Here is a 24,187-nt window from a genome sequence, read left to right on the forward strand (position 1 = left end):
GAAGGATGTTATTAAACCGGGAAGGATGCAAAACATATTTACAAGGACGTCAGAGATGAGAACCTGAGACTCTTTTCACTGGAGTGTTGGAGACTGAGGGGTGACCTTATAGAAGTTTATAAAATCATGAGGGGAGAGATAAGGTGAATAGCGGAGGTCTTACCCCCAGGGTAGGGGAGAACAAGTCTAGAGGGCATAGGTTTAAGATGAAAGGGGAAAGATTTAAAACAGACCTGAGGAGCAACTTTTTCCTTAGAGGATAGTGCACATATGGAATAACCTGCCAAACTAAGTGGAGGTGGTGAGGACAATTACAACAGACATTTGGACAGGTACATGGATAGGTAAGGTTTACAGGGATATGGGCCAAATATAGGCAAATGGAACAAATTCCATTGAGGAAACCAGCTGGGCACTGACATATTGGGCTGTATGACTCCCTTCCCACTCTGTAGTTTATGCTGTCCTCAATTTCCCTGTCCTGCTTAAATTAGACCCAAAGAATCCTCATTACTCAAGCTCAAAAGGATCTCTTTCATAATAAGCTAAGTGACACAGCAACGAACAATTCCAGCTGAAATGCTTGAGCATGGAAAAGCACCATCTACTATTCAAACATTGAAACAAAGAAAATGGGGAAGTCTATTTAGTCCTTTGAGTCTGCCTCACCATTCGATGATTATGGCCAATTATCCAGCTCAGTACCCTGTACCATTTTTGCCCGGTACCCTTTGATCTCTTTAGCCACAAGAGCTAGATCTCACTCCTTCTTGAAAACATTCAGAAGTTTTGACCTCAACTGCATTGTATGATAAAAAATTCCACAAGTTCACCGCACTCTCGGTGCAGATATTTCATATCAAAGTCCTAAATGGCCTACCTTGTATCCTTAGACTGTGTCCCCTGGTTCTGGATTCTCTGGTCACGAAGAACATCCTTCCTGCGTTAAACTGGTCTAGAGCGTAGAATTTTAATCGGCGTCTACAAGATTCCTCCTCATTATTAAGATCATGAGATATCGGAACAGAATTAATCTGCTCCACTATTCAATCACAGCTGATATATTTCTCAACCCTGTTCTCCTGCCTTCTCCCAAACCAATATGATCCCCATATCAATCAAAAAAAACCCCCACCTTGTCTTAAATACACTTGATGACTTCACCTCCATCGCCTTCTGCAGCAATGAGTCCCACAGATGAATCACCTCTGGGTAAAAATATATTCATTATCTTAGCTCGAAACAATTGTCCCTTCACGCAAAGGTTGTGCCCTTGGGTTCGAGTTTCTCCTACCAGTGGAAATATCTTCTCCACATCCACTCTATCAGGCCTTTCGTGTTCTGTACATTTTCGATCATATCCTCCCTCATCTTTCTAAACTCCACAGAGCACAAACCCAGAATCCTCAACTGCTCCTTATTTGACAAATCGTTCATTGTAAAATTCCTGTTGACCCCTTCCAATGCCAGCACACCCTTCCTGAGACACTGGGCCCAAAACTGCTCACACTGTGCCAAATTGTGGTCTGATCAGAGGTTTTACAGCCCCAGCAGCACAGCTCTAGGCTTGTATTCTTGACCTCTCGAAATCAATGTTAAGATTACATTTCTCTCCCTAACTGCTTGTTAACCTGCATGGTAACCTTTCGAGCATCCTGAACTAGAACGCCCATGTGTGCATCAGATGCTTTTAAGCTCCAGTGAACGTAGCACTAACCAGTGTTGTCTCTCTTCATACATCAATCCTACCATCCAAGAAATCAGTCTGGTAGACCTTCACTTCACTGTCCCAGTAGCCAGAATGTCTAATAAAGAGATCAAAACTGCACAAAATACTCCTACACAATCCGACCTGTGTGGTCTCACCAGAGCCCTGCACAATTGCACTAAGACATTGCTGCTTCTGCACTGAAATGGTCTCATTTTGAAGGCCTAAATATCATTTGCCTTTTTCACCACCTGGGTATCCTTGCACACCAGTTGCACGCTTACTTACAGCAACTGGTGTGCAAGGATACCCAGGCCTCATCGAGTCTTCCCCTTAGCCAATGTATTGCCATCCAAATAATACCTTCATGGTCCTCTCAAACCCCTCACACATCAATGTAATTTCCTCCAACCTCACAATGTTCCAAGATATTCACATTCCTCCAACTCTGGCCTTCTGCACATGCCAGATTCTAATTGGTCCATCATTAGCAGCTCAAGATGCCCTGGTAATAAACTCTCCTGAACCTCTCCACCTTTCTCTCTCTCTTCGCTCTTTGAAGACACGACTAAAACCCTACAACATCAGGCCTACTGTCCTGATTTATTACTTTTGGGCTCAAACTCACAAAAAAAAAACAGGATTTATTTGATACTGTGTTAAGCATTCTCAGACATTGTATTTTGATTAGAGACAAAAAAAAAAACTGCAGATGCTGGAATCCAAACTAAACAGGCAGAAGGCTGGAGAACACAGCAAACCAGACAACATCAGGAGGTGGAGAAGTCAACGTTTTGGGTATAAGCACCTGAAACATGGACTTGCCCATCGCCTAATGCTGCCTGGCTTACGGTGTTCTTCCAGCCTATCTACATTTTATTTTGATTGCCACATGTTGTTAAGACATGTAACTATTCAAATTCCTTTCATAAAGTATAAGAAATACAAAGTCAGCAAGAAATATCTATCTTGACAACATGGATTTACAAGTTCTCATGGAAAATTAACATTCTTCAATTGACCCCATGGCACATAGACCATACGTGTTCACAGCAGTTAAGCATATGGCCTGAAAAACAAACATGTTAGGTTAGCAACAAAACAACACACTTCTTGTTCCACAGCATAACACTGCCTTCAGATTACCACAAGCCACACACCCTGGATAATCTCAAAGCAAAAGACTGCAGATGCTGGAGATCTGAAATAACAACAAAATGTGCTGGAAATTCCCCCACAGATCTGGCACCGTCTGCGGAGCAACAAACAGAGTTGATGCTTCTTCAGAAGAATAATATTGGATTTAAAACCTCAATTCTGTTTCTTCCTCTGCAGATGATGAGCATTTCCACCACATTGGTTTAAAATTGAAATGACTTAAACAACAAAACTGAGCTCTGTTTATTTCGTAACAATATTTCACACAAATAATTTAATGGAAAACATGGTAAACTACGGAACGTTCATAACAAAACAGCCAAAACAACATTTCCTTTCCCAGCTATTGTCAATGATAGCAAATTATAAACATTCGTAGGTTAGCTCGCTGAGCTTGAAGGTTTGTTTTCAGACATTTCATCACCATACTAGGTAACATCATCATGGAGTGTCTCCAGTGAAGCCGGAGATGTTACCTAGCATGGGCGACAAAATGTTTGAAAGCCATCAGGCTCAGCGACCTAACTTATATACTTATCATCAACCTGAGCTAAAAAAAAAATCACTAAATTATAAGCATGTTTAAACAATAAATCAACACTGGCAATAAATGTTTCTACTCAACTCCTGCAACATGTGCACATCATTGCAGAGATGCATGGCTTTCACCCCAAACAGTGCAATATTGGAGGATCATTCACAACACCAGGAGCACTAATTTTCGTCTTTTTGTCTCCCGTTTTCAGCTGCATCAAAATCTGCTCGCGTCTGCAAAAACCTCAAGTCAGGGGAAGTGATTGAAAAATATTGACACACTTCAAACCATTCCCACTGAATTATGCTGAACAGACTTTCTTTCCCTGCACTCCCCACCAAGTAGCCAACATTTCTTTTACTTGACCACATCACAAATGAACACTCTTCTCTTTAAATAAAGTTAGCTAGTAATTGCTTATGAAGATAATAAAGTGAACATTCTCATCGATACCAACTTCTCATCATAAAGTTGGATCTTCAGAGAATTACGTGGGGGTCACAGAATTTCGGTTAAGGATTTGTTCGAAATTTGAAAACCCAAATTACAAGACAGTACAGTAAAAATGTTAATGACAAAGTAACTCGATATAAAATTAGGCTGTAAGATGTAATCTTTCTTTCATATTTGGCCTTGTCGTATCAGACTCACTCAGGTTTTCTGAACTGGTTAACAGCTTTCCTTCCATTTAGTTGAGAGTGGCACAACTTGGTCATGCTGCTGGCTACAGCACGTGACTAAAGACCTGCTAAAAACGAACCCTCATGCATGGGTTTTGCTCTGGCAAAAAAAAAAATTAATTCCAGTTTTTATTTCATTATAAATTACCAGAATGTTTTTTGTAATGAGGGCTGAACAAGCGTATCTCAGAGCACAGATTCAAGAGTTAAAGTTTGCAGAGATTTATTGAAACTGCAGTTTAACCCTTTAAATCACATAACTGATCCAGATGAGAAAGGTAATTTAACCTATTATGATTCATTATTTCATTAGTGCCCCATTGTTAACACCCACACCACTTTCCGACCTATTTTACGTGCACACCCAGATAGCGGTCCTAACATCAGGTTTTCCCAGTTCAAACCATGACTTTAATGTGACTGTCAGAGACTGAAGAAAAGGAAATGAGGTTTATCCATTCAGTGCTCAGGTGAGACCACTTAGGGAAAACAAAGATGCGGATAACTGCATGACTATTCATCACTGAGCCCTAATCAAGATGCTGACACGAGCTGCATTCGTGGTCACTCTCCAATTACCCAGCGAATTAGCCACCCTTTTTCTTGTGAGCTAACAAAATGAGATTTGGGCTGACTATGCAAATTGGAGGGGCACCATTCTGACAGGAGAAATCCTGAGAAAAAGAGAGTCGTTGGAACAGCATAAAAGGTATAAAAGGGAACTAGGTACACAGGTTCAAAAATCATCAAAAGTGCAAACACAGGATGACAAAGTTCAGAGAAATCTAATTCAAAAACAGGTTAGTTATGATGAACTCATTCAGAATCTTGGTTATATCACACAGAGTGCTGTACAAAGTTCAGGTTTCCACATTACAAACAAAACACAGATGTACTCAACAACATTTAAAAAACATTCAAGAATTGAGAGGGCATCCTCTCTGGAAAAAAGGGAAGACTGAGAGGTGAACTGATGGAGATCTTTAAAGTCAGGATGGGGTTTGTCAGGTAAATGCTCTTCTTCTCCACCTTCAGTCTCTGCCAAAAGGTCCAATCCACAACCCCACCATAGGTAGGAGGAGATTGATCGTGAATACACCCCAAAAGGACTGAACCACATACCAGTCTGAGAAACTGAGCCACACGTTGTATTATACAGACAGCTATAAACAAAAAGGTGAAGTTGGAAACACAGAAGTAGTTGGTAATTCCTCATGAAGTGATCAAAGAGGAAAATAAATGGAACTGATAAATTAATTTCTGTTAGTAGATAGGAGATGCATTTCAATTGAACTAACATCCAGAAGTGCTTTCCAACCAAATGAAGCATAGTTATTGCTGGAATGTAAGAAACATAGCAGCTAATTTGCCCACTAATTTGTGATGACAAATGGAAAAAGATCATTTTATCTAGGAGAACAGTTCGCCTTCTGTGAATACTGCTGATAGATCTATAGCATCTATCCACAAAGGACAGACAAGGCTTTGGTTTGAACACCCTGTGTACAAGATTGCACATTCAACAGGGCAGCACTCCTTCAGCAGTGAACAAAGGTGCCAGCCTGAATGGTGTGCTCATGCCTCTGCCATGTCAAACTCTCAGCTTGGAATGCAAAAAGAAAGCACTTTCCAGTGAGTTAAGCTAATGCTCTATTGAAATGCTCCAATCAGTGGAGATTGCAAAACCAGCCACTTTTCAGACAACAGTAACTCCTGAACAGCAGCAAGATAAATTACAACTTTTGTGATATTGATCAGGAGAGGAACGCTGGCCAGGGACACAGACGTTCCTGCTGCTCTTTTAAGACAGGCCACAACAGTGCCATGGGGGGGGGCGCTTTGGCCTTGACACAGCAACTGAAACAAAACGCCCATTTCAATAATGTTAAGCTCCACCACATCCGGCTCTGCCCCTCTCCAACATCGCCACTTGGGTTGGGGAATTAGATAGGGAAGCAATAGTGCAGGCTTCCTGCTCCTATTATACAGTCTTGGCCATGCTGTATCACCTATCCAGCATCAAAATAGCTTGACGGTACGCAATACCCCAGCTCAGCCACTGAGAAAAGATCACATTTGGTAAGACAGTAGATGGCATTGTCAGCACTGCTGGAAAGGAGACCGGATCGGAAAACATAGCTCAGCCAACCTCACTTCTAGCTACTTAACAGCTCTGTACTGAAATGCGAGGTGAGACAACAACTGCCAGTCTTTTCGACACATCCGAGGCCAAATGAGGTTTTGCACGAGGTTGAGTCACTTCACTGTCAGCGCACATCACACTACTTCTCATGAAGCCAGTAGTGGGGGTGTCTGATCGCCAGAAAGAAAGGAGGGCTGTTGGTTGCTCAGCATCTCTTCAGAGTCCAATTTCACAAGGGAAGAATAGACCAGTTGTGAAAGTGAACTGGATTATGTAGAAGTCAAGGGAATTGCCTCGAAAACAAAAGAAAGCGACTTGCACGTGTAAAACCCATTGTTCAGTGTCGCTCCTTCTGTGCTCTGTTCAGTCCAGAGGAGTGTCTTGCAGCATCAGAACATTAGTTCCTGCCTTTGATTCTTTCAACTTCTCCAAGGCCAGGCAGAGGTCTGTCTGAGTGATTGCTCGCAGACCCTCATCAGTGGAGCTTTGAAAAGAAACAAAGTAGGCATCAGATTATCCTCCCATACAAATATACCAATTCAGACTGAACATTGATGGCTGCTTCACATTGCAGCCCAATCATTCTAAGGTGATTCATCTTTCAGTGCTGTCTTTTCGAACAGGTTTATTGTACATCACCGTCTCCCGATCTGAAAAATCTTTTCTCATCTCCTCAACCCCATCATTGGGCAATGGCTCCGTAGTGTTATGACACAGGGTAAACCTCTCTGCTAATTTAAACCAGCCACACAGAAAATATTCACCTTGTGCCGTAATCCGTTAGAAGAGGCAAAGAACGATACCAGAGGTCACTATTTAAAATAAAAATTAACAACATTATTCTTCAAAGTCCAACAGAAGAAATTAAAAGCAACAACGGTTTCCAATTCCTTTCTCTTAAACCTATCTTTCACCTCCCACTCTACAATGCGAGTCTGATTAAAAAAAATCCCGATTAATATTTACAAACAAACAAAATAAATTACGTTTCAAAACTAGTCAGCTTTGCCCATTCTCCTTTGTAGATTTTCCTCTGTAGATTCTCTCCCGGTTGGCCTCAATGTTCTGCTGCACAAACTCCCCACAGACAGGGTACCTTTCAGACAGCTCTTCTGCTAGCAGTCTACATTTGTTGGTCTTTGTCAGTTCTTCCCGCCCCCCAACTGTTCAAAATGCCTGGTTTTATACCACAAAACATCGGAACATTTCATTAATTTTCATATTATCAACATACTAAATTCAAATTTGATTGGATTTTAGTATCTTGGACCAGAATTTAAATTGATTGGCCGAACTTGAATTTATTTTGGTTTCATGGCAACCCATCTGCTATGTGTTTCGACCAAGTGTTACATCGTTACCTTGTTGATGACTCGCTGTGCTTTGTCAGTCCGTGCTAGCTTTTCAACTCTCTTAAAGGTACAGTACACCTTCATAACAATAGGTACTAGTTAATTTTTGGCCTTATTCCACTGCAAGTCTTCATGTGCCTCGGCTCCGTCTAAGCCGGGGCTAAGTCTTGACTGTGAAGGGAAAGAAAAGTCTTAACCTGGGAACAGATGGTGTCTCACATTTGAATTGTTTTCTTCTTTTCCAGTGATTGTCCAGAGACATCGGCACAAGTTGCCTATGTTTTCCTATGAAGGGACACGTTCCCTTATCTTTACTCCACTTTATCTCCCTTTCACTCGTCAACTTTCACACAGTGGGATAAAGCTTTGCATATAAAGTGCAAATATTGTCAAACATAACAAAGGCACAGCAATGCAAAGTACCTTTCCTTGTAGTCATCCGCCTGCAGCTGTCTCTCAATGCAATGCATTTGCTCCTTCCGAACAAAGTCACGGAGCCGGTGCAAGGCTGCTTCTCGGCAAAGCTCCCGTAGGTCACTGCCTGAGTAACCGGCCGTTTTCTCTGCTATTTCTTTCAGTCTCACATCACTGTTTAACTGGAAGGAACATTTTAAACAGAGAGAAAAGGCTAATCAATAAACACCTCCAAATTACATCAGAAATCGCCGTGGGTAACAGATTAAAGCAAGGGAGAAGAATGAGACACGTACACGCTCACCAGAAAGGATCAACTTCAGAATCTCATGCCGCTGTCGCTGCCTCTGGGGGATTACATAGAAATGATTACTTAAAATGTTGCTGTAGAGACAGAGATGTTACCAATACTTTAATTCTTGCACTCACTAAAATGACACAAGAAAGCCAAATTTCAATTGAATTTCACAATGAGGAGACAAAAGATTGTTTGGCAAGTCGATTGTAATGGCTGAGGTATTGTGACTGAAAGCATTGGGAAACTATAGCATTGAAAACATCCCACAAAGGCTTCTTGGAAATCGGGCACAAGGTTTGAACAGATTGCTTTTCTTTTGCAGAGAATGCCAATGAATTTATGTTGCTTTTAATGATCGTAAATGAGCTTTTTAATCTTAAGTTGGTTGCTAGTGTACCTATTGGCAGTCTCAATTGCCCAGCAAGGACTGTTCAATCATGCAATCACTTCTAACAATGAAGGTTTTGTCTTGGATTCTGAAAATGTGACCTGGTCGATTGCAGTATTTATAACCTGCATTTGAAAATTCAATAAATGATCACAAAGATAACAGATTTGGGCAGTGAAAGAACCTTATATTATTAATATCTTGCCCACATATGCCAGAACATCACAGCAACAGAGAATATTCTAGGCTTCTTTTTGCTTTAAAGGATGACCTATTGGTTGAAATGTTCTTTTTCAGAAAGCCAACCTGCAGAGAAATCTATTTTTCTCTTCTTTTCCTGAGACAGCCACAGAGAGTATGGGTGCATGTACGTACCTGACTTTTGGGGATATTGACAAGGAATTGCATTTCTACATTAGCGAGTGCGTATTTTAAATCAACTACAGCATTTTCATCGAATATGTTTTGCTTTGCGAATAAAACAATAACCGGTGTTTATTAAGAAACCGAATTGACATTGATATTGTTGTTAAAACCTGCCACATGTGGTATTTAAATGGTCAACTTGGTAACCGGAAGATTTGTTACATTGCAACCATAGAACAATGGTATACATATCCAACTATGCCCGTAACAATGACGACATCACAACAGCTCAAGAATGTACTGCCAAACACTCACGGGCAGGTCCACATGGAACGTACTGGGCATCCTTCTCAAGATGGCCGGGTCTACATCCTGAGGTCTGTTTGTAGCGCCCATCACAATCACCTACGGAAAACAGGAACTTAAGGCCACACGTCAAGCACAAAAACAGGAAATTGAAGGCTGTGAGATTTACTACATTTACCCTCTGAGAAACTGGGAAATGTGTATCTTGCTAATTAAGAGAAATGAATGTGAATGCTTTTACTGGTTGGACATTCCTTTATAGTCAGTGCTGTATCCAATTGTACTAAAGTTTCTTAACCCTGCTTGCAATACAGTCTGGATAAGAGCAATTGAGCTGAAAATGTGTTGCTGGAAAAGCGCAGCAGGTCAGGCAGCATCCAGGGAACAGGAGAATCGACGTTTCGGGCATAAGCCCTTCTTCAGGAATGAGGAAAGTTTGTCCAGCAGGCTAAGATAAAAGGTAGGGAGGAGGGACTTGGGGGAGGGGCATTGGAAATGCGATAGGTGGAAAGAGGTCAAGGTGAGGGTGATAGGTCAGACTGGGGTGGGGGCGGAGAGGTCAGGAAGAAGATTGCAGGTTAGGTAGGCGGTGCTGAATTCGATGGATTTGACTGAGACAAGGTGGGGGGAGGGGAAATGAGGAAACTGGTGAAATCCGAGTTCATCCCTTGTGGTTGGAGGGTTCCTAGGCGGAAGATGAGGCGCTCTTCCTCCAACCGTCGTTTTGTTGTGGTCTGGCGATGGAGGAGTCCAAAGACCTGCATATCCTTGGTGGAGTGGGAGGGGGAGTTGAAATGTTGAGCCACAGGGTGGTTGGGTTGGTTGGTCCGGGTGTCCCAGAGGTGTTCTCTGAAACGCTCCGCAAGTAGCCGGCCTGTCTCCCCAATATAGAGGAGGCCACATCGGGTGCAGAGGATGCAATAGATGATGTGTGTGGAGGTGTAGGTGAATCTGTGGCGGATATGGAAGTTTCCTTTGGGGCCTTGGAGGGAGGTGAGGGGGGAGGTGTGGGCGCAAGTCTTGCACCTCCTGCGGTTGCAGGGGAAGGAGCCGGGAGTGGAGGTTGGGTTGGTGGGGGGTGTGGATCTGACGAGGGAGTCACGGAGGGAGTGGTCTTTACGGAATGCTGATAGAGGAGGGGAGGGAAATATATCCTTGGTGGTGGGGTCCGTTTGGAGGTGGCGGAAATGACGGCGGATGATGCGCTGTACATGGAGATTGGTGGGGTGGTAGGTGAGGACCAGTGGGGTTCTGTCCTGGTGGCGGTTGGAGGGGCGGGGCTCAAGGGCGGAGGAGCGGGAAGTGGAAGAGATGCGGTGGAGGGCATCGTCGACCACGTCGGGGGGGAAATTGCGGTCCTTGAAGGAGGAGGCCATCTGGGTTGTGCGTTTTTGGAACTGGTCCTCCTGGGAGCAGATGCGGCGGAGTTGAAGGAATTGGGAGAATGGGATGGCGTTTTTACAGGGGGCAGAATGGGAGGTGGTGTAGTCCAGGTAGCTGTGGGAGTCGGTCGGTTTGTAGTAGATGTCCGTGTTGATTCGGTCGCCTGAGATAGAAATAGAAAGGTCGAGGAAGGGGAGGGAGGAATCTGAGACTGTCCAGGTGAATTTGAGGTCGGGGTGGAAGGTGTTGGTGAAGTGGATGAACTGTTCAATCTCCTCGTGGGAGCACGAGGCAGCGCCGATACAGTCATCGATGTAGCGGAGGAAAAGGTGGGGGGTGGGGCCAGTGTAGTTGCGGAAGATGGACTGTTCCACATATCCTACGAAGAGGCTGGCATAGCTGGGGCCCATGCGGGTGCCCATGGCTACTCCTTTCGTTTGGAGGAAGTGGGAGGATTGGAAAGAGAAGTTGTTCAGGGTGAGGACCAGTTCAATCAGTCGAAGGAGGGTGTCAGTGGAAGGGTACTGGTCGGTACGGCAGGAAAGAAAGAAGCGGAGGGCTTTGAGTCCTTCGTGATGGGGGGATGGAGGTGTACAGGGACTGGATGTCCATGGTGAAAATAAGGCGTTGGGGACCGGGGAAGCGAAAATCATGGAGCAGGTGGAGGGCATGGGTAGTGTCCCGAACGTAGGTGGGGAGTTCTTGGACTAAGGGGGACAGGACGGTGTCAAGGTATGCGGAGATGAGTTCGGTGGTGCAGGAGCAGGCGGAGACAATGGGTCGGCCGGGGCAGTCAGGTTTGTGGATTTTGGGCAGGAGGTAGAAGCGGGCGGTGCGGGGTTGTGGGACTATGAGGTTGAAGGCGGTGGATGGGAGATCCCCCGAGGTGATGAGGTTATGGACGGTCTGGGAGATGATGGTTTGATGGTGGGGGGTGGGGTCATGGTCAAGGGGGCAGTAGGAGGAGGTATCTGCGAGCTGGCGTTTGGCCTCAGCGGTGTAGAGGTCGGTGCGCCAAACTACTACCGCGCCTCCCTTGTCTGCTGGTTTGATAGTGAGGTTGGGGTTGCAACGGAGGGAGTGGAGGGCTGCGCGTTCCGAGGGTGAGAGGTTGGAGTGGGTGAGAGGGGTGGGGGAGTTCAGGTGGCGGTAAATATCGCGGCGGCAGTTGGCTATGAAGAGGTCGAGGGCAGGTAGGAGGCCAGCACGGGGTGTCCAGGTGGATGGGGTGTGTTGGAGGCGGGAGAAGGGGTCGTCAGAGGTAGAAATTGAGCAATTGAATTGATTGTGCAAGATTTGAAATAATTAACTTCTAATCAAATCATTGGGTGCACTTCCTTTCTCATTCACTTTGATGGAAGTACCATTTTACTGTTGTCTGTGATAAGGAATACAGATATTCCACACTGCTTTATCGATGTTCAAAGTTTTACCTCTTAACCTGTTGGTTTCAGGCAGAACCCCATCTACCTGGCAATCTGCGTCAGTGCTCAATCCATCCCACAGGCTCATGAACTGTGCTTTCATCATGGCTGTTGCCTCATGGTCACTACAGGAGCGGTTCCGCAGAAAGGAATCTGACAATGGTGAAGATCAAAGGTATACAGACTGGCGTGAAGCAAAGGGTTAAAAAAGCCAGATTGTGAAGTGGTTACACATCAGCCATGTTAACAAGCCTTGTGGTACTAACCTTTTGGACAGGTTTGAGTGATGTAGAATCACTGAGGAAGGATCATTCGACCCAACCTGTTAACTCTGCTTTCTCTCCGCAGATGCTGCCAGAGCTTTTTTCAGCAAGTTCTGTTTTTGTTTCCGATTTACAGCATCCACAGTTCTTTAGAATCATTGACTGGTTACAGCACATGGAGATGCCCATTTAGCCCACAACAATTCTCTGCCTTTTCCCCACAGCAATGCTCCAAATCGGCTCTCTTCAGATAATTATCCAATTCTCTTTCGAAATTCCTGACCAAATCTGCCTCCACCACATTCTTAGGCAGCACATTTCATTAGTTTCATGCACATTTGGTTGTGCTTTCCTTTATTGGTCAGAGTATTGAGTACAGGAGTTGGGAGGTCATGTTGCGGCTGTACAGGACATTGGTTAGGCCACTGTTGGAATATTGCGTGCAATTCTGGTCTCCTTCCTATCGGAAAGATGTTTGGAAACTTGAAAAGATTTACAAGGATGTTGCCAGGATTGGAGGGTTTGAGCTATAGGGAGAAGCTGAACAGGCTGGGGTTGTTTTCCCAGGAGCGTCGGAGGTTGAGGAAGGACCTTAGAGAGGTTCATAAAATCACGAGGGGCATGAATAGGATAAACAGACAAAATCTTTTCCCTGGAGTGGGGGAAACCAGAAGTAGAAGAGCACAGGGTTAGGGCGAGAGGAGAAAGATATAAAAGGGGCAACTTTCTCACGCAGAGGGTGGTACGTGTATGGAATGAGCTGCCAGAGGAATTGGTGGAGGCTGGTACAATTGCAACATTTAAGAGGCATCTGGGTGGGTATGTGAATAGGAAGGGTTTGGAGGGATATGGGCCGGGTGCTGGCAGGTGGGACTAGATTGGGTTGGGATATCTGGGTCGGCATGGACGGGTTGGACGGAAGGGTCTGTTTCTGTGCTGTACATCTCTATGACTCTAAGACATTGATTTAAAATTATTGGCCTTTCTTTCTGCCAGTGTCCCATTTCCATCCATCCACCAATAGTTTCTTTTTATCAACTCTCTCCAAACTCATGGTTTTGAGCACATCGATTAAATCTGCTCTCAGCTTTAACCTCACCAAGGAGGCTGTCTGAAGTTCTCCAACCCTGTAAAGAGGATTGAGAGTAAAAATAGGGAAGTCCTGCTAAAATTATACAAGGCACGAGTCATAGCTGGAATACTGAGAACAGTTTTGGGCATCTACCAGCATTGGAGTCAGACCTGATAAAGGTTCACTAGGTTGATACCAGGAGGAGGAGAGGGTCAGTAGGTTGGCCTGTACTCAAGAGTTTAGAAGAATGTGAGGCGACCTTGTTTAAACACAAGATTCTTCAGGGCCTTGACAGTATAGATGCGGAGAGGTTGTTTCCTCTTGTGGGAGAGTCTCAGACCAGAGGGTGTAATCTCAGAGTGAGGAGGTGCCCACTCAACACAGAGGTGAGGGGTAATTTCTTCTCAGAGAGGAGTGAATCAGTGGAATCCTTGACCATGAAGGGCTGTCAAGGTTGGGTTATTAAGTACACTCAAGGCGGAGACAGACATTTTTTAATTAGAAAAAGGTTATGGGGAAAAGGCAGGAAAGTGGAGTCCAGGATAATCAGATCAGCCACGATCTGCATGAATAGGAGAGAGGACTCAATGGGCCGAACGGCCTGCTTCTACATTAAGATCTTCTTGATAAATGCAAGTCTTTGGAACAATTCTCCTGAATTCTTTCAACGTCCTGTCCAAATGACTATCATGCCCTTTCCTAATGTGTGATGTCCAGAAATGAACAAGATGCTCCAGTTGCTGTCAAACCAGTGTTTCACACGGCGTTGTAATAAATCCCTTGCTTCTGTACTCCATTCCCCTATTATAAAGTGTCCGATCCCATATTCTTCAATAAGTGCTTTCTCAACTTCCCCTGCCCCCTTCAATAATCTGTGCACCACACAGCACAACGTTTCTCTGCTTGGGAGCGCAAGAGATAACTCTGACTAACAGATGACCAAGAGTTTCAGGCTTAAATCAAATCAAAGAGGTAAAAAAGTGGTTTATACATGTAACAACAGATACCCCTTTCTGTCAGATCCTTGGGAAAAATGTTCTTGATGAGTAACCAGTCTCTAGCGAGTCAGTACCTACCTATTTCATCGATGAAGACAATACAAGGCTCAATTTTTGCAGCCAAAGAGAAGACGGCAGCTGTCAGCTTCTGCGACTCTCCATACCATTTATCAGTTAATGTGGAGGCCTGCATGTTGATGAAATGGCAGCCGGAGACATTTGCCGTAGCTTTAGCAATGAGGGTCTTCCCACAACCAGGAGGGCCATACAGCAACACACCTGTATGTAGCCAGACAAAGAAGGATCCTACATGAAATCCAATGTGGATGGACAGTCAGGATGTGAACAAGAAAATCAGCCAATGTTTCAGTTTGATGGTCTTCAAGCACAACCATTTGCTACAGAATCATGTAGCTTTGCACTGTTCTGACACTGGTAGATCTTTCATTTTGTGTTTTAGGGAGATTTTCCAAACTCATGGATAGGAACTAGACTTGCTGTTGAAACACAAAGCTGTGGAAGCCAAGACACTGATCACTCAAAAAACATAGTGCTGTCAGAAAAATAGAAACAAGTCTGTCCTTGCCTGGACACTACCTTGAGAGGGAGCCTTGCACAGTATCGAACTCTATCCTGTACCAGTTCTGGGAGTGTTTGATGGGGACAGTATCGAGGAAACTTTACTCGCAGTTCAGAAGAGTAGAGAAAGTTTTATTTTTGGTTTCAAAGGGCATGAAGTTGTTAGCACTGATGCCTCACAGCACCAGGGACCAAGGTTTGATACCAGCTTTGGGCGACTGCCTTTGCGGAGTCTGCATGTCGGCTCCTGCTGGAGTGATGCAGTTTCCCCCCTCACCCACGGTCCAAACATGTGCAGGATGGGTCGGGTCAGCTGTGCTAAATTGTCCACAGTGTTCCAGAATGTGCAGGCTCGGTGGTTTAGCCATGATCAACGCAAGGCTATGGGAATTGGAGATGGTCTGGGTAGGATGCACTTCAGAGGGTCCATGCAGAATCGAAGGGCCAAATAGCCTCTATCTCCACTGCAGGAATTCTACGAAAAAGCTTGATACTGCATTTCACCCCATGCTGTATCTGAAGAATTTTCAAACGCCGTTACTATGTTCTGTTTGTTAAATACCACTCAATCTCACACTGAAACACACGCATCATCACTAAAGCTCGGCATTGCACGTCAGCTCTTACCCGGAGTCGATTTCAAGTACAAACCGAGCCTCACCTTTCGGTGGCTGCAAGAGTTTGGATTCACGGAATAAGTGTCTCTTCTGGAATGGGAGAATTACTGTTTCTTGCAATTCAGTAATAACTTCATCCAGCCCAGCAATGTCCCGCCACGTCACCTATTGGAATGGGTCAAGAAATAAAGGCAAGGAGCATTGACGGTTAAGTACCCAAATGTGGCATCAATCTAAATGAAAGTGCAATGAATGAGCACTTAACCTATTTTAACTGGAGACAATAGGCAGGACAGTATAAATTGCCAGGATTTTTTTTCCAGGTCATGCTTTGGGATTTTTGAATCACATCTTTCATCTAGTAGAGAGTTCTGTTGGGCAGGGTGGTGGTGATAATGCAAGCTGGGATACGCAGACAAATGCATTTCCTGAATATCTGCAGAAATTAACAGTCAGGCTCACTTGGAGGATAGTTCCTGTCTCCTGACTGATGTGCTTATGAAGCCATTGACCAGAAGCCTAAACTGATTAGTTCAGTTCGAGGGGTGAGTGTGATTCTTGGGAGGGGGGAGTGGAGTAGGAGGAGAAGGGTGTCTAATTGACAGAGGAAGGATTTGCTGGCTGGGTTGTTGCAGGTGGAGGAAACACGCTCATTCCTGTTCCTCTTGGCCCACAAGCATTGCTATAAAAGACAACTAACCCATCGATTCTGACCCTCTTCCTTTTGTTGCATTGTTGGGTCAATATAATATTTCCATTGCTTCAAGGTCACTCAGTTCTGCCTCCATTCACAGAATCATAGAAACAGCATGGAAACAGACCATTTGGTCCAAGTCATCCACGCCAACCAGGTCATCTAAATTCATCTTGTCCCATTTGCCAGCATTTGGCCCATTGCTTTCTTCACCCTTCCTGTTCATATACTCATCTTGATGCCTTTCAAATCCTCTGGCAGCTCAATCCACACACGCACCGCCTTCTGCGTGAAAAAGTTGCTCCTTCGATCACTTTTAAATCTTGCCCCTCTCGTTTTGGACACCCCCATCCTGGGGAAATGGCCTTGACTGACTACCTACCCTACCCTATTCATGTCCCTCATGATTTTAAAAAACTCTCTAAGGTCACCCCTCAGCCTTTGACATTCCAGGGAAAATAGCCTCAGCCTATTCAGCCTCTCCCCATCCAAACCGAATGGGCAAGTTTGATTATTGTTTCAGAGATTTCCATTTTAACATCTGACAATCTCAAACTAGATGGTTATTCAGAGCTAAAATTCAGTGTCCACTTAAAACCACCTATCCAACCTGATGTTTTAACATCTGACCTGACCTGAAGTCCTCTTTCAGTGTTGTCCCAATTTAAATTTTGGGCTCAAAAATCAAAAAAAAATGTATTGATGGAGTAACACAGATGGAGTCAAAAAACCCGCAGTCAAGTACAGCTTAGTTCCACTCCCAAAAGATGATTCAAACAAATACCTCATTCTGTGTAATAGCAAACATACAGTAGGACTATGCCGGACAGGCAGTCTTATCATGAACTTGTCCTCGAGAATGTATTTGCAACCTCACAAGGATAGTTACATATTGATTTGACAGCAACTGGCCCTAGGATCAGAGTCCATCTTCAGTGCTGAAAGTCAACAACAGTTCAGAGCGTGCCTCTTCAAGTGAAACCTTTCCAATGGACCATTATCCCCTCACTGTCACTCTAACACAGGATTTCGCTGATTTTGAGCAACTTGTGCACATCAACACGCTTTGTGTTGAAATAGGCTCCTCAGCAAGTCCATAGACAGCTCTTCTTCCTTTGTGTTGTTACGTGACACTTTCCTTGACAGCAGCTGCAATGAGTTAGGAGATGGAAGCCGGACGTGAGCTTGTAACTCAGAACAGCTCAGAGTGCAACGTGCAACAGCACAGACCGGACTGAGATCAGTCGCTTTCCAATGACACGTCATTGATTTAATAAGTCAAAAGACATCAGGAGAAACCACTCACCCCCTTCAGTGTTCTGGGATCCACCAAATGAGACGCTATTGTCAATTCATGTTCTGAAAGCTTGATCCCTTCCACACCAATCTGTTTCATTAGCTTTGCTGCCTAGAGAACAGTTCAAATAACATATGTTGGCTGCAGTCAAGCATGACACCAGTGGACATTATAAACTAGACAATGTGTGTCCAAATTTATTGAAATAATGAGGGACAGGGAGGGGTTGAAATGGCAACAAAGAGCTCCGGATAGTTGAATCAGAAACCAAAGTCAAAACTGCTGGGAAAACACAGCAGGTCTGGCCGCATCTGTGGTGACAAAGCAGAGTTAACATTTTGGGTCAACTTCTGAAGATGGGTCAGTGGACCCAAGATGTAAACTCTGCTTTCTCCCCCCAGGTGCTACCATACATACTATGTTTTTCCAGCAATGTCTGTTGAAATGGCAGCCCACACCTTTTATTCCCTTGATCAACAGGTGCAACCAACAGCCACACCAAATTAATATTTCTCTTAGCAATAACTTCTGAAATCACAATGAGATGATTCTTCTGAAGGGCATGGTGATCGTACAAGATGGAGATTGAAACTATTAAACCACACTTCTGATGATGACACGATGGACCAACCTCAAATAGATTTGAGATACACTTTTGTGATCTCGTCGCCTCATCACAATCCCGAACAATTTTATTTCTACAGACAGATTACCAGTAGTTCACAGTGGCTCATATTTCACAATCATACCTTTTTCTTGTCCTCCAACTTCTGTCTCCGTGTCGGATCTATGGTATCCACCATCCATTTGATACCAAAGTATGTGGCAGCACCAAACAAAGTGAGACGGAAGAGCATCCCCAGCACTTCGCTCCGGCTCAGTGGCCGTGCCACTGTCTCCTTGGAAATTTCATTCAGCACGTTCATTTTGTGTTAACCTGCAATGGGTAAAAAAATAAATCAAAGCACAGGTATCAAAACCTGCCAGGGTCTTTCAGACAAATAATAAACAAAGCCATTCGGTTTTACTCCATCTGTAATTCCCAAGACCAAAAAGTTGGCAGGAGACAAGAAAATCACTGCAGGATTTCAAGGAGGGGGGAGAGGAGGGGGGGAGGGGGGATAGGGGGAGGGGGAGGGGGAGGAGGAGGGGGAGGGGGAGGAGGAGGGGGAGGGGGAGGAGGAGGGGGAGGGGGAGGAGGAGGGGGAGGGGGAAGGGGAGGAGGGGGGGAGGGGGAAGGGGGGGAGGAGGAGGGGGAGGGGGAAGGGGAGGAGGAGGAGGGGAGGAGGAGGGGAGGAGGAGGGGAGGAGGAGGGGAGGAGGAGGGGAGGAGGAGGGGAGGAGGAGGGGAGGAGGAGGGGAGGAGGAGGGGGGAGGAGGAGGGGGGAGGAGGGGGGAGGAGGAGGAGGGGGGAGGAGGGGGGAGGAGGGGGGAGGGGGAGGGGGAGGGGAAGGGGAGGGGAGGGGAAGGGGAGGGGGGGGGGGGAGGGGGGGAGGGGGGGGAGGGGAGGGGAGGGGGAGGGAGGGGAGGGAGGGGGAGGGGAGGGGAGGGGGAGGGGAGGGGGAGGGGGGAGGGGAGGGGGGAGGGGAGGGGGGGAGGGGAGGGGGGGAGGGGGGGAGGGAGGGGGAGGGGGGGGGGAGGGGGGGGAGGGGGGAGGGGAGTGGGGGGGGGGAGGGGGGGAGGGGGGAGGGGAGGGGGGGGAGGGGGGAGGGGAGTGGGGGGGGGAGGGGGGGGGAGGGGGGGGGAGGGGGGGGGGGGAGGGGGGGGGAGGGGGGGAGGGGGGGGGAGGGGGGGGGAGGGGGGGGGGAGGGGGGGGAGGGGGGGGGAGGGGGGGGGGAGGGGGGGGGGAGGGGGGGGGAGGGGGGGGGAGGGGGGGGAGGGGGGGGGGGGAGGGGAGGGGGGAGGGAGGGAAGGGGGGGAGGGGAGGGGGGAGGGGAGGGGGGGAGGGGAGGGGGGAGGGGATGGGGGAGGGGATGGGGGAGGGGATGGGGGAGGGGATGGGGGAGGGGGGAGGGGAGGGGGAGGGGGGAGGGGGGAGGGGGGAGGGGAGGGGGGAGGGGGGAGGGGATGGGGGAGGGGGGAGGGGGGAGGGGATGGGGGAGGGGGGAGGGGGGAGGGGGGAGGGGAGGGGGGAGGGGGGAGGGGAGGGGGGGGGGAGGGGGAGGGGGAGGGGAGGGGGGAGGGGGAGGGGGGAGGGGAGGGGAGGGGGGAGGAGAGGGGGGAGGGGGGAGGAGAGGGGGGAGGGGAGGGGGGAGGGGAGGGGGGAGGGGGAGGGGGGAGGGGAGGGGGGGAGGGGAGGGGGAGGGGGGAGGGGGAGGGGGGAGGGGAGGGGGGAGGGGAGGGGGGAGGGGAGGGGGGGAGGGGAGGGGGGAGGGGAGGGATGGGGGGGGAGGGATGGGGGGGAGGGATGGGGGGGGGAGGGGATGGGGGGGGGAGGGGATGGGGGGGGGAGGGGAGGGGGGGAGGGAGGGGAGGGGGGGAGGGGGGGGGAGGGGGGAGGGGGGGGAGGGGGGGGGAGGGGGGGAGGGGGGGAGGGGGGGGAGGGGGGGAGGGGGGGGAGGGGGGGGAGGGGGGGGGAGGGGGGGGAGGGGGGGGGAGGGAGGGGGAGGGAGGGGGAGGGAGGGGGGGGAGGGGGGGGGGGGGAGGGGGGGGAGGGGGGGGGAGGGGGGGGGAGGGAGGGGGAGGAGGGGGGGGGAGGGAGGGGGGGGGAGGGGGAGGGAGGGGGGGGGGGGGGGAGGGGGGGGGGGGGAGGGGGGGGAGGGGGGGGGGGAGTGGGGGGGGGGAGTGGGGGGGGGAGGGAGGGGGGGGAGGGGGGGGGGGGGGAGGGGGGGGGGAGGGGGGGGGAGGGGGGGGGAGGGAGGGGGAGGGAGGGGGGGGGAGGGAGGGGGGGGGGAGGGAGGGGGGGGGAGGGGGAGGGAGGGGGGGGGGGGAGGGGGGGGGGGAGGGGGGGGGAGGGGGGGGGGAGTGGGGGGGGGGAGTGGGGGGGGGGAGGGGGGGGGGAGTGGGGGGGGGAGTGGGGGGGGGAGGGGGGGGGGAGGGGGGGGGGGAGTGGGGGGGGGAGTGGGGGGGGGAGGGGGGGGGGAGGGGGGGGGGGGAGGGGGGGGGGGGAGGGGGGGGGGAGGGGGGGGGGAGGGGGGGGGGGGAGGGGGGGGGGGAGGGGGGGGGAGAGGGGGGGGGGAGAGGGGGGGGGGGAGAGGGGGGAGAGAGAGGGGGGAGAGAGAGGGGGGAGAGAGAGGGGGGAGAGAGGGGGGGGAGAGAGGGGGGGGGAGAGAGGGGGGGGAGAGAGGGGGGGAGAGAGGGGGGGAGAGAGGGGGGGAGGAGAGGGGGGGAGGGGGTGAGAGGAGAGGGGGGGAGGGGGGTGAGAGGGAGAGGGGGGGAGGGGGGGGAGAGGAGAGGGGGGGAGGGGGGGAGAGGAGAGGGGGGGAGAGGAGAGGGGGGGAGGGGGGGGAGAGGAGAGGGGGGGGAGAGGAGAGGGGGGGAGGGGAGGAGAGGGGGGGAGGGGGGGGAGAGGAGAGGGGGGGGAGAGGAGAGGGGGGGAGGGGAGGAGAGGGGGGGAGGGGGGGATAGGAGAGGGGGGAGGGGGGGGAGAGGAGAGGGGGGAGGGGGGAGGGGGGAGAGGAGAGGGGGGAGGGGGGAGGGGGGGGAGAGGAGAGGGGGGAGGGGGGGAGAGGAGAGGGGGGGAGGGGGGGGAGAGGAGAGGGGGGGAGGGGGGGGAGAGGAGAGGGGGGGAGGGGGGAGAGGAGAGGGGGGGGAGGGGGGGAGAGGAGAGGGGGGGAGGGGGGGGAGAGGAGAGGGGGGGAGGGGGGGGGGGAGAGGGGGGGAGGGGGGGGGGGAGAGGAGGGGGGGGAGAGGAGGGGGGGGGAGAGGAGGGGGGGGGGGAGAGGAGAGGGGGGGGGGGGAGAGGAGAGGGGGGGAGGGGGGGAGAGGAGAGGGGGGGAGGGGGGGAGCGGAGAGGGGGGGAGGGGGGGAGCGGAGAGGGGGGGAGGGGGGAGAGGAGAGGGGGGGAGGGGGGGAGAGGAGAGGGGGGGAGGGGGGGGAGAGGAGAGGGGGGGAGGGGGGGGAGAGGAGAGGGGGGGAGGGGGGAGAGGAGAGGGGGGGAGGGGGGGAGAGGAGAGGGGGGGAGGAGGGGGGGGAGAGGGAGGGGGGGGGAGGGGGGGAGAGGAGAGGGGGGGAGGGGGGGAGAGGAGAGGGGGGGAGGGGGGGAGAGGAGAGGGGGGGAGGGGGGGAGAGGAGAGGGGGGGGAGGGGGGGAGAGGAGAGGGGGGAGGGGGGGGAGAGGAGAGGGGGGGGAGGGGGGGAGGAGAGGGGGAGAGGGGGGGGGAGGGGGGGAGAGGAGAGGGGGGGGAGGGGGGAGAGGAGAGGGGGGAGGGGGGGGAGGGGGGGGAGAGGGGAGGGGGGGGGGGGGGAGAGGGGAGGGGGGGAGAGGGAGGGGGGGGGAGGGGGGGAGAGGAGAGGGGGGGAGGGGGGGGAGAGGAGAGGGGGGGAGGGGGGGAGAGGAGAGGGGGGGGAGGGGGGGAGAGGAGAGGGGGGGAGAGGAGAGGGGGGGAGGGGGGAGGTGGGGGGGAGGGGGGAGGGGGGAGGTGGGGGGGAGGGGGGAGGAGGGGGGAGGAGGGAGGGAGGAGGGAGGGAGGGGGGAGGGAGGGGGAGGGAGGGGGAGGGAGGGGAGGAGGGGGAGGAGGGGGAGAGGAGAGGGGGGAGGGGGGGAGGGGGGGAGGGGGGGGGAGGGGGGGAGGGGGGGAGGGGGGGGGAGGGGGGGTGGAGGGGGGGGGGAGGGGGGGTGGAGGGGGGGGGGAGGAGCCGCCTCGGCGCATGCGTACAGTGCAGCCACCTCCGCGATCCGAGCGATCAGGATGTCCCCGCCCCGGTCCAACACCTCCAAATCATGACCACGAGCGGTGTCCGAGACAAACCGAATCAATTAAACAAAATAAAATCAAAATCCCCCTTCAAACGGCGGCTGCCTCCGGGCGCCTCGATTTCAAAGCTTGGGCCGTTCAGTCGCACCGCTCCCGTCAACAGTACGCCGCCGCCATCTTCTGTGCAACCAGCAAGACCGTCCGGGCGCACCACCAAGTCTGAACAATGCTTCCCCTCGCAAAAGGTGCTCCACCTATTCACACCATCCCGACCACTCGCTCCTCCTCCTCCATCAACAACGTCAATACCATCACTTTCATTCATTCCCTCCACTTTAGTTCTGAGAAAAAGCCATATCTGAATTGACACAGCCACTCTTTTCCTACCACAGTTGCAGCCAAACCTACTGAGCATTTTCTGTTTTAACACCAATGTTGTTTTCTCTTGATAATATAAGACAAAGTGACATGTAAGAATTGTATCTTGTTGTATCTTCCTGCGTTTGTGACATCTTTATCCAAATTCCATTTTATTTTTCCCAATCATAATGAAAAATACTTACAAGAGTGGCCAATCTATAATAACCTGCAGTTAGATCGTGACTGACTAACAATGTATAGCGTCAAGATTCGAGTGGTGCTGGAAAAACACAGTCGGTCATATCTGTTCGGCGAGAAAGTGAGGTCTGCAGATGCTGGAGATCAGAGCTGAAAATGTGTTGCTGGAAAAGCGCAGCAGGTCAGGCAGCATCCAAGGAGCAGGAGAATCGACGAATGAAGAAGGGCTTATGCCCGAAACGTCGATTCTCCTGTTCCCTGGATGCTGCCTGACCTGCTGCGCTTTTCCAGCAACACATTTTCATATCTGTTCGGCACAGAGGAGTTGGACCAAAGAGTCTGTTTCCGTGCTGTACATCTCTGTGACTCTTTGTCAAGTACAATGTAAGTGTAAATAAAGTTAAAAATCACACAATACCAGGTTATAGTCCAGCAGGTTTAATTGGAAACATTAGCTTTCCTAGCGCTGCTCCTTCAACAGGTGGTTGTGGAGTACACAAATGTAATTTATAGCAAAAGTTTACAGTGTGCTGTAACTGAAATATACCTTGATTGTTTGTTAAGTCTCTCATCTGTTAGAATGACCATGTTAGTTTCACTTCTTTCAGATGTAAATCACAAACCTTTTTTTAAAAAAGTTACATTCTCAGGTTAACTTTAACAATTGGTGTCAGCCCAGATAATATGTTGAAGTACTTGACGAAGGAGCAGTGCTCCGAAAGCTAGTGCTTCCAATTAAACCTGTTGGACGAGAAGCTGGTGTTGTGTGATTTTTAACTTTATCCACCCCAGTTCAACGCTGGCCTCTCCAAATCATGAAGTGTAAATAAAGGGTGACTTGGTGATGGGGCACCAGGCTCTGTGAAGTTATTTCAAAGCACTTCTTCAAAACAGTGCCAGGTGTCCTTTAACGGACTTTTGCAGGTCTCCTGATACACCCTTTTGTTGGAATTCAATGTTGAGAAAAGGTTACATTGAAGTTTATTTTCAAACTTCACCCGAACCGGAGCCGATAAATTGCAGTACTCATCAAGCCCAAGTGTGGGAACAACCGCCGAATGATTGGCATGAAATCAGACCAATTGAGCACCACACACCCT

The 24,187-nt window shown here is 50.1% G+C and overlaps 1 protein-coding gene across 3 annotated transcripts; it reads right to left on the reverse strand.

Annotated features, from left to right (window-relative positions):
• Positions 1-2,431: 2,431 nt before the first annotated feature.
• Positions 2,432-22,698, reverse strand: LOC122543171 (outer mitochondrial transmembrane helix translocase-like). Of its 3 annotated transcripts, none has more exons than XM_043681592.2 (11): positions 22,502-22,698; positions 18,425-18,612; positions 17,685-17,786; positions 15,729-15,849; positions 14,567-14,767; positions 12,202-12,308; positions 9,358-9,447; positions 8,287-8,337; positions 8,000-8,172; positions 6,989-7,036; positions 2,432-6,708 (listed from the first exon to the last, which is right to left on the reverse strand). In XM_043681592.2, the coding sequence occupies exons 2-11, from the start codon at positions 18,599-18,601 to the stop codon at positions 6,588-6,590; spliced, it is 1,191 nt and encodes a 396-aa protein (XP_043537527.2). In that variant the 5' UTR covers positions 18,602-18,612; positions 22,502-22,698; the 3' UTR covers positions 2,432-6,587. The 3 variants fall into 3 exon arrangements, with proteins under 3 accessions (XP_043537527.2, XP_043537526.2, XP_043537528.2); XM_043681591.2 differs by having other exon boundaries at positions 22,491-22,698; XM_043681593.2 differs by lacking the exon at positions 6,989-7,036 and having other exon boundaries at positions 22,491-22,698.
• Positions 22,699-24,187: the final 1,489 nt, after the last annotated feature.

Source organism: Chiloscyllium plagiosum, unplaced genomic scaffold (assembly GCF_037043375.1).
Source record: "Chiloscyllium plagiosum isolate Xiang-an unplaced genomic scaffold, Cpla_swu_hap1 HiC_scaffold_48, whole genome shotgun sequence".
NCBI lineage: Eukaryota > Metazoa > Chordata > Chondrichthyes > Orectolobiformes > Hemiscylliidae > Chiloscyllium > Chiloscyllium plagiosum.

What these genes read in the sequence shown, in the direction of transcription:
- LOC122543171 (XM_043681592.2), bottom strand. Translation starts at nt 18,601, where the DNA reads ATGAACGTGCTGAATGAAATTTCCAAGGAGACAGTGGCACGGCCACTG. An exon ending in AGTTGGAGGACAAGAAAAAG is followed by an intron (nt 17,787 to 18,424) that starts GTATGATTGTGA and finishes ACTGTTCTCTAG; the next exon opens with GCAGCAAAGCTAATGAAACA. An exon ending in TGTCTTCATCGATGAAATAG is followed by an intron (nt 12,309 to 14,566) that starts GTAGGTACTGAC and finishes CACCATTGTCAG; the next exon opens with ATTCCTTTCTGCGGAACCGC.